We start from the raw sequence: 12,947 nt of genomic DNA on the forward strand, positions 1-12,947 counted from the left end.
AGCAAACTATCACTGCCCAGCTGTTTCTACTTGGGGCAATTTGCAAGAGGAACTTCTTTCTTTTGGCATTCTCTTTATTTTGTACTTTAACAAAAGATAGGATTGCCCTTTTTGAAATGTCATTTGGGAGAATCATATGATAAATTCACAACCCCAGCCAGCAGATTTTTTGTGTGTCCTGGTTTAAGTGAATGTGCTACATAGCACCCATCAAGTATTAGAGATTAGTGTACTGAGCTAATGCTCCCAAACTAATGATTTATTTACTCAGTGTGCCACCTACTATTTTCATTAGAAATTTTTAGCACATGTACCCACTCCAAAATAAATATCTCTCTACAAGACCTACTTTATTATTCAAGTAATTTTGCTAAAGCTCAAAAGTTTTTAACTTTATTAATCTGTAAAAGCAGAGTTTTGTCTGAATTACCAACTACTCTCATCACCATTTTGTTTTCTCAATAGTCTTATAAGAAATAGGACAATAAAGATTAAAATCTATATATTTGGGGAGTAAACATTTATTTTTTTCAGATTTTTTTCTTGTATTTCATTAGAGTGCCTGCCTTTCCCAAATAAGCTGAAAGCCAGAGACAAATTAAAATCCTTAAGACATGAGCAACCTGATTACTTACTGCTTATTTCTGAGAAAGAAATGATCTTATCTTTTCTATTAACTGTGATCTGCATCCAATTTTATTTTATAATATTCACTCAACTACTTCACAAGAGCTTCCCTTTCTATGATATGTAACCACTAATATTTTAACTTTTAACAAAAATATCAGTACCAACCACTTCAACACTAAGGAAGCTGAATAAAACAAAAATTGATATGCAAATATAGGTAACACTAAAGACCGATTTAACTAAATTTCCCAGACTTAAATTTTTTTTGCTTTTAGTATAACTGTACTTAAAAATTCATATAACACTTTCCAATCTTAATAAAGCTAAACTCCTAAAAATATAAGACGCCTTTGCTTCCTGAGGTTTTTCATATCACCTTGTAGAGAAACAGGTTCTTGAGGATACAAACAATTAGGCCTTTGGATTATTAGATAAACTTTCCACCTTGGAAAGTGCATCCACCACTGGCAAAGAGAAACCAGACCCCACTTAATATGAGTATACTGCAAGCAAAAAATAGAAATGGATTCCACTGAAGAAAACCTCAGGAAACTTGGTGCATCTATTTTTTTTTTTTTTTGAATTATTAACTTTGTTTTTATTTACCTTTTATGAATTGGGTTTCAGGGATGGCAATTTACTTTTAGTTGCTTTTTTTTTTTATTTTTTTTTATTAATCAAAAAAAAGAAAAGAAATTAACACAACATTTAGAAATCATTCCATTCTACACATGCACTCAGTAATTCTTAGTATCATCACATAGATGTATGATCATCATTTCTTAGTACATTTGCATTGATTTAGGAAAAGAACTAGCAAAACAGCAGAAAAAGATATAGAATGTTAATATAGAGAAGAGAATTAAAATAATAATACTAATAAAATATATATATATATATAAAAAGGAAAAAAAACAAAAACAAAAGATACAAACACACAAACAAACAAACAAAAAACCATATTTCAGGTGCAGCTTCATTCAGTGTTCCAACCTAGTTACATTACACTTAGGTATTATTGTGCTGTCCATTTTTGAGTTTTTGTATCTAGTCCTGTTGCACAGTCTGTATCCCTTCAGCTCCAATTACCCATTATCTTACCCTTTTCTAACTCCTGCTGGTCTCTGTTACCAATGATATATTCCAAGCTGATTCTCGAATGTCGGTTCACATCAGTGGGACCATACAGTATTTGTCCTTTAGTTTTGGGCTAGACTCACTCAGCATATTGTTCTCTAGGTCCATCCATGTTATTACATGCTTCATAAGTTTAGTCTGTCTTAAAGCTGCATAATATTCCATTGTAGGTATACGCCACAGTTTGTTTAGCCACTCGTCTGTTGATGGACATTTTGGCTGTTTCCATCTCTTTGCAATTGTAGATAATGCTGCTATAAACACTGGTGTGCAAATGTCCGTCTGTGTCTTTGCCCTTAAGTCCTTTGAGTAGATACCTAGCAGTGGTATTGCTGGGTCGTAATCCATTCTGCCATTCTATGTCTTTTGATTGGGAAATTCAGTCCATTAACTTTTAGTCTTATTACTGTTTGGATAATATTTTCCTCTACCATTTTGGCTTTTGTATTATATATATCATATCTGATTTTCCTTCTTTCTACACTTTACTCCATACCTCTCTCTTCTGTCTTTTCGTATCTGACTCTAGTGCTCCCTTTAGTATTTCTTGCAGAGCTGGTCTCTTGGTCACAAATTCTCTCAGTGACTTTTTGTTTATAAATGTTTTAATTTCTCCTTCATTTTTGAAGGACAATTTTGCTGGATATAGGAGTCTTGGTTGGCAGTTTTTCTCTTTTAGTAATTTAAATATATCATCCCACTGTCTTCTAGCTTCCATGGTTTCTGCTGAGAAATCTACACATAGTCTTATTGGGTTTCCCTTGTATGTGACAGATTGTTTTTCTCTTGCTGCTTTCAAGATCCTCTCTTTCTCTTTGACCTCTGACATTCTAACTAGTAAGTGTCTTGGAGAATGCCTATTTGGGTCTAATCTCTTTGGGGTGCGCTGCACTTCTTGGATCTGTAATTTTAGGTCTTTCATAAGAGTTGGGAAATTTTCAGTGATAATTTCTTCCATTAGTTTTTCTCCTCCTTTTCCCTTCTCTTCTCCTTCTGGGACACCCACAACACGTATATTTGTGCACTTCATATTGTCATTCAGTTCCCTGATTCCCTGCTCAAGTTTTTCCATTCTTTTCCCTATAGTTTCTGTTTCTTTTTGGAATTCAGATGTTCCATCCTCCAGTTCACTAATTGTAGCTTCTGTCTCTTTAGATCTACCATTGTAGGTATCCATTGTTTTTTCCATTTTTTCTTCTTTGTCCTTCACTCCCACAAGTTCTGTGATTTGTTTCTTCAGATTTTCTATTTCTTCTTTTTGTTCAGCCCATGTCTTCTTCATGTCCTCCCTCAATTTATTGATTTGGTTTTTGAAGAGTTTTTCCATTTCTGTTCGTATATTCAGCATTAGTTGTCTCAGCTCCTGTATCTCATTTGAACTATTGGTTTGTTCCTTTGACTGGGCCATATCTTCAATTTTCCGAGCGTCATCCATTATTTTCTGCTGGTGTCTGGGCATTTGATCAGATTTCCCTGGGTGTGGGACCCAGCTGGTTGAAAGGTTTTTCTGTGGAATCTCTGGGCTCTGTTTTTCTTTTCCTGCCCAGTAGGTGGCGCTCGTGGCGGTTGTTTGTCTGCCGGGCAGTCGGCCCGGGAAATTGTGCATGGAGGCGGGGGTCGCTGGCCACGGCTTGTGGGAGTGCCGGTCCAAATTGCCCAGCTGGCCCGAGACGCCAAGCATGACGGGAGGGCCCCGCTATCCAACGTTCCCAGTCAGACCGGGGAGCCACGTGCGTTGAGGGGACCACAGTCGCCAGCCGCCCCGGCCGGGAAAACGTGCGCCCCTTGGGTATCTCACCGCAGCGGATTCTCCCTGCCCGTTCAGCCGTTCCAGAATGGGGTACACTGTCTTTTTGGTCTCTGTTGTGACTCCGGGAGCTATTTCGTATTGTTTTTGTTTCTTTAGTTGCTTTTCTGGAGGAGGAACTACGACCCGTGCATCTTACTAAGCCGCCATCTTCTCCGGAAGTCTGGTGCATCTATTTTAAAGAGACTTAACTGCACTGTGAATTTTCTACTTTAAACCTTTTAATATACAGTATTTTCAAAGGTATCGAAGATTACTCTTTTTACATTTTTACCCATTTCTCTCTTTCCAGTTTCCACAAAGTATAGGAGTAAAAGTAAATCTGCTCTATATGTCCTATATCCCCTAAAATACAGCACATAAACTCAATAGTAAAACTGTCATTGTAAGAAAATAAGGTTCACTTGAAAAATCTGTTTGCAACATTTAGTCATTGACTCAGCTTCAAAGGTCTTCTGCAGAGAAAATAGCATGGCCTTTATTAATCTCATAGAAGCTTGAAAAAAATCACAGTAAAATGCCTATGGGATACAATAAATATTATTTGCTCCTTCTTTGAATTGGAAACCTCTATTACTTGACCAACAGTAATTGATATTTATGACTCCGAAACACACCAGAATCCCAAAGGACATTCTGCGTAAACAAAGGACAACCTATGTTCATAATCATTGATAAAATCAGGATAATTATACATCTGAGGGAGTGATTAAGAATATTAAATAGATCGTGTACCCAGCAGAGTAGCCAGCATGGAGTCGGCAGGTCTTCCCTTCCTTCAGTTAAGTTTATTGGCTACGTTTGGATTGGTAACTAACTATTCAATTAATATTAAGCTTATCACAATATCACATTTCTAGGCCAAGCTAACTAATACAACATTTCTTTAACTGAATACTAACAACTTCTTTATGTGTCACTTTCTAACTCTGACAATGCTTTCCATGAGATATACTGACTGAAAAAACAAAATTTGATTTTAACATTCCATATGCATAGTGCTCACTCCAAGGAAGCCAAGCTTAAAACACACTTGACTGACCCATGCAGCTCCAAATATTTGAGCTCAAGTCTTTCTTAGCTTCCCTGATAGAGAAGAGTCCCTACTAACTTGAAATTTATCTCTGTATACCTAATTTGCATGGTTCTAAGATGCCAGCATTGCTGCTTCGAATACTTTAAAATCAAGAGCTTTGCCTAACCGAGTCCTTTTCATTGTGTGGGGCAAGGGAATTACGCTTTAAAAAGCTGGGCATATTTATTTGGTTTTTTTAGTACACACACACACACACCTTTCTTAACACATTAATTTCTAGGCCTGCCATGAAAATATCCTTACCATAGTTGTAATTGTTCCGGAAATAGGTCTTCTGCGTAGCTCTAATAGGCTTACATTTGCAGCGTTCTGAAAAATACAACATTTTAGATATGAGCAATATTTCAACAGTAGATTTCTTTTGTTTATTCACAGTTTTGGGTAAGACTAGACCCAAATTTTAGCAATTCTGTGTGTCTGATCTCTTTCTTGTGTAACTATGTTCGTTTGCTCTGTCTGCACAGTCTCCCATTAAATGTGAGTGCACCCCTGAGTTCCCGCCCCTCCAACAAGACACCTAAGCTCTGAGGAAACACTCTTCAGCGCCACATATGAGAGCGTGACCCCTAATCCTGAAAAAGACATGATCAGTGCATGTGGGAGTGGAATCAGCTCCTACCTAAAGATGGCAGCTTTTTGCTTATGCTCCAGTAACGGGTTTACCTCTAGGGAGTACCACTTAACGTTCATATGTGTTTTACAAATTACACAGCCTTCTCCAAATATTAGCTCCTGGCTCTTAAAGCAGCTCACTGAGATAATAAGAGTTATTACCATCTCAGCTGATAAGGCTCAGAATATTTAAATAACTTGCCCAAGACAATATGTGGTAATTCAAGGACTCCACACACCTTTTTCTAACTTGAAATTCAATGAGCCTAAGGACATTCTTAAGAGGGCCATGAGCCTGCACTTTTGTAGAATAACTACCATTTAACTCAATGACATTTTTATGTTTACATGGAGAAAATTACTATGTACACGTCTTGAAAAGAGAAATTCCATGGTTGATTATTTATTTTTAAATTTTTATTTATTTATTTATTTATTTGGTACGGCCAGGCTCCAGGAATCGAACCCAGGTCTCTGGCATGGCAGGTGAGAACCCTGTCACTGAGCCACCATTGCTTGCCCTATGGTTGTTTATTTTTAAATTTTATTTCTTGTTTTTCTAAAAGATTTTTCTGTTTTTAAAATCCTGTGAGTAGTGACCAGAAAACATTTTCAATGTAGTATAAATTCTAATTATCTCAAAATGTTTCACATACAGGGTAGATCATTTAATGCCTAGGAGAGTGGATTAATATACCTTATATACTTTTATAGCATATATAAATACATACCTTCTACACTTTCATACATCAGTAAGATTACTTAGTTGAGAAATATACCTAATAATCATGGTAAATTGTTAGTAATTACAGTCATTCTAAAAATAGAAACAAATACAGCATTACTTTATGAAGTATTTTATTTAAGTAAAAACATATAAAATAATACCCCTGAGAAAGCATCATCAAAAATGAAATGGTATGTGTTTATTCTATTTGGACACAGAAAAAGAAAAAAGAATACGTAAATAAGAGAAAGGAAGCCAACAGAAAAGTTTTTTTAAAACATGGTTTTATGTTAGCTGTAGACCAATAAAAGCCAGAAACTTTTATTAGTCATTTTATGATGTTTTCTAATTGAAATAAGTTTTATATCCATTTGAGTTAGCAGATAGCATGCTATAAAGTAGCAGCCCCATCCTTACTGCCAGCTCTAAATTTTAGAAATAAGCATCTCCTTTGGGGGCAGGTAGCTGTTCTACAAAGCAACAGCAGCAGCACCTTCATTTTTCCATTATTTCTGCACACCACTTTGCTTATTCTGCCAGGAATTGTTAACCCAAAATTTCCGTGGAATCAACCCACTAAATAGTGGGTAACATCAGTGCTTGATGCTATTTTGAAGACTTGTCCAAAAATAATTTTCTTATTGGAAAAAAAAAAATTGTATTATCACTTGAAAGAAAATGGAAAGTTATTGTCTACTTTTTGTCTTCTTTTATAAATATTTTATCTTGTACTGAAATGTTATACGTTTTTAAGGTAGATCTTGAGATGAAACTACTTCTGAAGAAATAAATGCTATAGTTTTTTAATTTACAAAGTATCCTCATCCATATATATATATATATATATATATATATATATATATATAGGAACTCATGATCTATTTAAAAATAGATATCTATTTGTCCAAAAATGTGTAGATAAAAATTATCTGTACATTTGTAATTCCAAAATTCGGAAATTTGCATATGCTCCAACAAAAAATCTTAGCAAACAAAACAAAACAAAATACCTCTTTTCATTAGACTGAATGTGATTTGATGTTGTCATACATATAACTTTGCTATGATGCATTTAAAAAAAATGGACTCCATAAACCAGGGTGTGAGTTTTTAAAAATTAAATTACAAATTGATTAGGAAGATCTCAAGTAGGTATCTATATATAGCTATGTGTACAATAAATATATTGCTAGTCTATTTCTTCATAGCTGAATGAGCTAAGCAATTATATTGTGGGGCTGAATTTTGTTCATCCACACTATCCTCCTAGTCTCAGTAGCAGCAATGCCATACTACATACATGGGGCCCTTTCTGTGCACTAATCCTTAGCTACTGCTATAATCAAATATCTATCTAGTTGAAATAGTTGCTCAATAAAACAAATGACTAATAAGGAGTAGAATCCTAGAGCCTCAAGGTACAAATATGGGAAAACTTCCTTTCACTTACTTATGCTAATTCAACCCAAGCATATTCATACCTATTCATTAAGAGTGTACCTTACATCAATAGATTTGAAGGATCATACCTCTTCAAAATTATGTTTCACAGATTTGAATGGATATCCCCCCAAACCCAAGAATTGGAAAATTGCAAAGAATCACAGAAGTACTCACTACACACATTGATATCATAGTTTTTGTGTCAGCCACCCTAAATCAAACCACAGCAGATTATTTTCCTTTACTCCCAATGGTTGATTTCTTGATACTCCGCACTTTTATTGGGACAGTGGCATTGTCATCATTGCTAGTTTAATTTTCTAATACTTTTTACACAAATCTTCCTCTCCCAGCTTCCTAATGGCACAAAGTTTTAGATTTTTTATCTCAATATTAGCAAAATACTATTACTTAACTAAACTATACACACAAAAAACATTAGATTTTGCTCTTCTTGCATTCCACTGTTTAAAAGAAAGCTTATAAAGAAGTCTGCCTTGGTACTCTTGTCCGTGGGGAAAAAATTCAAAATTAAAGGAGCTGGGTAAGACAAAATAAGCTGAGATGACAAAAGATCAAGAGATGTGGGGTATATTTTATTATTAGCTATTTATTCACCTCAAAGCATAGAATTAAAATAATACTCTGGATTGCAAAACAACATGCAGTCCCACAGCTCACCACCAGCCACCAGCCACTACCAGGAATCTATCCCTTAGCCACATGTTCTTACATTCTCTTGCTCAGTCCTTGCAACCACTCTCCCAGAGTCAAAGATGACCTATTTCTCTGCTAATGAAACTGAAGACTGTTTACTATCCTACTACAAACATGAATTTGCCACTGTAAATTTGCAAAATTACCATGCCTAGAGCTCTGGTAGGATGGTCTGCAGTTCAGGGGAGATGCCCTGCTGTGGTGCCTGAGTAACCAACAGTCTCACTTCATGTCTCGGCAGCGAGGCTTCTTGCAAACATGGTTCAGAGGAAAACTATTATATCTTTTCCTTATTCAGTTTTGCTCATAAAAATAGGCTTCTTTACTGAAAACACATAAGCACAAGTCTTTTTATAAGATCATTGAATTTATAAGAGCTGAAGAATTAAAGTAGCTGCTATAATTATGAAATCTGATACTTACTCATTATTTAATGCAACCCTGTTTTAGCTCAAGCTTAAGTGTGATACAATTTTCTACCTAACCCTGACCTTCATTTGAAATTGAACTCGAGTCACATGCAGAGATAGGCTACTATAATTAACTTTGTCAGATTCCAAAACCCTATGAGCTTTCATTTACCATGCAACTGGAAGGTTGATATATATATATATGGATATTTTTCTGTCATTTTATTTTGTTTCATTTTTAGGAAGAGATCTTATATCTGTGCTCAGGATTTATCATCAAAAAGTGAGGAGCAGTGGAGTAGAGAAATACAAATCTATTTGTGTAGATTTTCCACTGTAACTCTTTCAAGACTGACTCCAAAGTCCTCTGAAGAAATTATATAAATCTGAAAACAGAACATAAGTTGTGCTTATCTAGGCAAGAACTATATGATTTATACTTATAAAGGAGAAATCCAAAAAAAAAAGACTGAGAAGGAAAACCCATTGATCTGGGAAGAAATCTAGGAGAGTGTGGAGTCAAAAAAGCTGAAAGCAGAGGGTATCCCTAAGTAGAAAGGAGTGGTCCTCTGAATCAACTCTCAGAGTTCAAATAAGTTAAGAGGGAAAAGGGTCCCTTTAATTCAGTTGGCAAGGAGAAGACAGAGAAAATCAGCAGAATGATACTTACTGGTAGGCAAAGAGTGGGATAACTGAAATTAAAATTAGCAGAGCTGCTACCACTGCTAGATGACAATGTCCAGGATATGCACTTGGGATGGATGGCTAGAGTAGATGAGCAGGTTAGTGAAGTAAAGAAGTCAAAGCACTAGATGGATCATCTACTTTATTATCAAAGTCATTAAAATGGCAAGAAGGGTGGGTGCCATTATGAAACGTATTCTGATAGCCCTTAAAGGGAGGTGGGCAATACCCTATTTGGTCTTCCAAAAAGTCAGTTCCACTACCCGTCTATAAGCAGGAAGGTAGTGAAACATACCTAGACCCCACCCCTAAGCCCACCTTCCTTCTTCCTTAAATTGCAAGTCAAATGGACACTTTATAAAAAAATATATAGAGAATCTTACTGTTCCTGGGACATTAAAAACCAACCACACAGGGAAGCCAGAAGTTAATGGAACCCAGAAAAGAAAGGAGAGGACATTGCCATGTGATGCAAGGGAGGGAGGCAAGTCAAGGAACCCCATGATTACTGGCAATCAGCACCAAAATGTTATAGACTTTGGGGAGAAAGCATTGCCTGGCTGAATGCTCAGTTTTGGACTTCTCCTATCCTCAAACCCATGGTAAAGAGAACTCTAGGCCTCTTTACCTTCAGAGGGGACACCTCATTTCCATACCCCATATGGTAGTTTGAAGCTGTTCAAACCTGAAAAGCATGTTATTAAATCTAATCCTTTCCTGTAGGTGTAAACCCATTGTATATAGGACCTTTTGATGAGGCTACTTCAGTTAAGGTGTAACTCACCTCATTCAGGATGGATTTTATTCCTATCACTGGAGTCCTTTATAAATGAAATGGGAGAGAGGAAGAAAGTCATGGAAATAAGAAGCTGAAATCAGTGAAACTCAGAAGAGAAGGGAAAGACTAGCATCATGTGTCTTACCACGTGGCAGAGAAGCCAAGAACATCAGCAGCCTGTCTTTGGGAAGAAAGTACTGCCTTGATGACTTGATTTGGATACTTTCCTGGTCTCTAGCCATTAAATAAATTCCCATTGTTCAAGGAGAACCATTTCATGGTGTTTGCTAGGAGCAGCCAAGTCAACCAAGCATATGTAACACATGCTACCCACTTAGATCCAAGAATCTGGAACAGACAGCAAGAACTGGCAGAGACATCTTTCTCAAAGCTCCAGAAAATAATTAAAGGACTGCAGTAACAGAGTGACCACCAACTCAATTGAAATGCTACTTTAAATCAGTAGGATATCCTGCTCTCTGGCTGGTCCTTGCCTTCTACTCTTACTCTTGGAGTGGAGTTACTCTGGCCCCAGTACCAGGACAGGTAGAGTAATTCTCATACACATACTGGAAGATTATACGTCTGGGCTAATCTGTCTGCTGATACCCTGCATGTATTTATAAGGCAGCTGAGAGTTCTCCTAAAGAACACTGTGGGAGAGCAGTAAATTGGATGCCTGTGGCAAAGAATTGCTGACTGTAATACATCTAGTGTAATATCTAGGATCATGAGAAAACGGTTTCCTTGGGAAGTGGGGACATTTGTTTCTGTGTAAACGGGGAAATTCTTAAGGTCACATGTACAGGCCCAAGATAAAACGCATCTACAGAAAGGATCAGGAAGGTTCTATGCTTTGGTCTTGTATGGTTCTCTAAACTCATTGTATGGATAAGCTATAAAAGAAAATATTTCCACAGTTCAATTTGCAAAGATTTAGAACAGTATTTTCTTTTCTTTCTTTCTTTCTCGCTCTCTCTCTCTCTTTCTTTCTTATCTTTTAGCATTCAAAGAAAACTTTGTCATATTACTGGCTGTATATAAGCTGAAGGACCAGATACCTCAGTCTAACTTCCAACAATAACACATTAAAATATCAAAATTTCCAGGTCTCAACAAAAGATTACAAAACAAAACAAAGAAACAGGAAGTGATGGTCCCAGCAAAGAAGGAGATTACAACATTAGAAACTATGAAAGAGGAGAACAAGACCTGGGCATACCTGACAAAGACATTTTAAAAATGTAAAAATGGTCCTACATATATCCAAAGAACTAAAAAAAAACATGAAAATGACAAATGCATACAAAGATAATTAATACGGAGATGGAAATTATGAAAAGGAACCAAACAGAGCTGAACACCACAGTAAGAGAAATTTAAAATTCCTTGAAGGGATTCAATAGCAGATTAAAGCAGGCAGATGAAAGAAGTAGTGAGACTGAAGAAAACACAATTGAAATCATTCAGTCTGAGGAACAAAGGAAAGAGTGAAGAGAAGCCATAAAGCCTGAGGAACCTGCGGTACCCCATCAGGCATACCAATATACACATTGTGAAAGTCTCAGGAGAAGAGAGAAAGGGGAAGGGAGACTGTTCAGATAAATAATGACTGAAAAGTTCCCAAATTTAATGGAAGACATGAATATACCCATCTAAGATGCTTAGCAAACTCCACACAGGATAAACCCAAATGGACCCATGCTGACAAATACCAATGATAAAGAATTCCGAAAGCTGCAGGAGAGAAGGAATGTTGTTATGGACAAGGGAGCCTCAGTAAGACTAAATGCTGATGTAATCACAAACCATAGAGGAGAGACAGCAATGGGATGACACACTTGAGGTGCTGAAAGCAAAAACACCAAACAAAACAAAAACAATGTCAACCATGAATTAAAGAACCATCATTTTGTCTTTCAAAAATAAGGCTGATATATGGGTATCCTGTATTTTATGAACGATTGTTCTGTAAATCCACAACTTCTCAAATAAACAAAGAGACAAACAAGTAAATCATAAGGGACAGATTAAAACCTTCCACAAAAGCTGGGACTATGTCACCACTAGATCGCCCCTACACAAGATGCTACAGAGAGATTTCTACAGACTGAAAGTAGACAATAGATCAAAGCCACATGACGAAATAAAGATCTCTCATGAGGGTACCAATGTGGGTAAATATAACTGCCAGTACAATTGCATTTTTGGTTTGTCATTCCACTTTTTATTTCCTGCCAGATCTAAAAGGCAGATACATAAAATATAATGATAAATCAGTGGTGTTGGGCTCATAATGTATAAACATTTTATTTTTAATAAGAATTGTATAAAGGTAGTGGGGTGGAAAGTTAAAGAAATATAGTTTGTACATATTATTGAACTTAAATTTGCTTAGTACCAAAGCAAATTATATTGTTATCGATTTTGTATGTTAAATTTAAGTCTCATGGTAACTACAAAGAAAATATCAGAAAATATGCACGCTTATAAGACAGACATTAGAATGCATGTTACCAGCACCAGGGAGTGAGAATGATAACAGGGATTTAGTGAACAGTTGGGGAGATGAGATTACCATGTGGTAATGGAAGGTGTGAAGGTTACCACAATATTACCAATGTGATTAATCCTACCGAATGGTATGTTTGAGTGTGGTTGAGGTAAGAACCTTATGTTACCCAGAATTTTAAAAAGAAATTAAAGAGACAATGGCATTAAAGACAATACATGATCCTGATGGGATCTAGCAAGAGAGGAGAAAAGGCTCAAAGGAACATAATTGAGACATATGAAAAAAAAATCACAATGTAGACTGTAAGGTTTATATCAATGTTAAATTTCTTGAACTTGATTATCATACTTAAGGTGGTTACATGTGAATATCCTTGCTCTTAGAAAGCATG

General features: G+C 36.2%; 1 protein-coding gene across 1 annotated transcript in view; it reads right to left on the bottom strand.

The window, feature by feature from the left end:
• Positions 1-12,947, bottom strand: part of FRZB (frizzled related protein) — a 47,286-nt gene that overhangs the window by 7,911 nt on the left and 26,428 nt on the right. Inside the window, exon 3 of the mRNA XM_077151976.1 lies at positions 4,914-4,979. Coding sequence (XP_077008091.1) covers positions 4,914-4,979 — 66 coding nt within the window. The remainder of the gene's footprint in view (positions 1-4,913; positions 4,980-12,947) is intronic.

This window comes from Tamandua tetradactyla, chromosome 3 (assembly GCF_023851605.1).
Source record: "Tamandua tetradactyla isolate mTamTet1 chromosome 3, mTamTet1.pri, whole genome shotgun sequence".
Taxonomy (NCBI): Eukaryota; Metazoa; Chordata; class Mammalia; order Pilosa; family Myrmecophagidae; genus Tamandua; species Tamandua tetradactyla.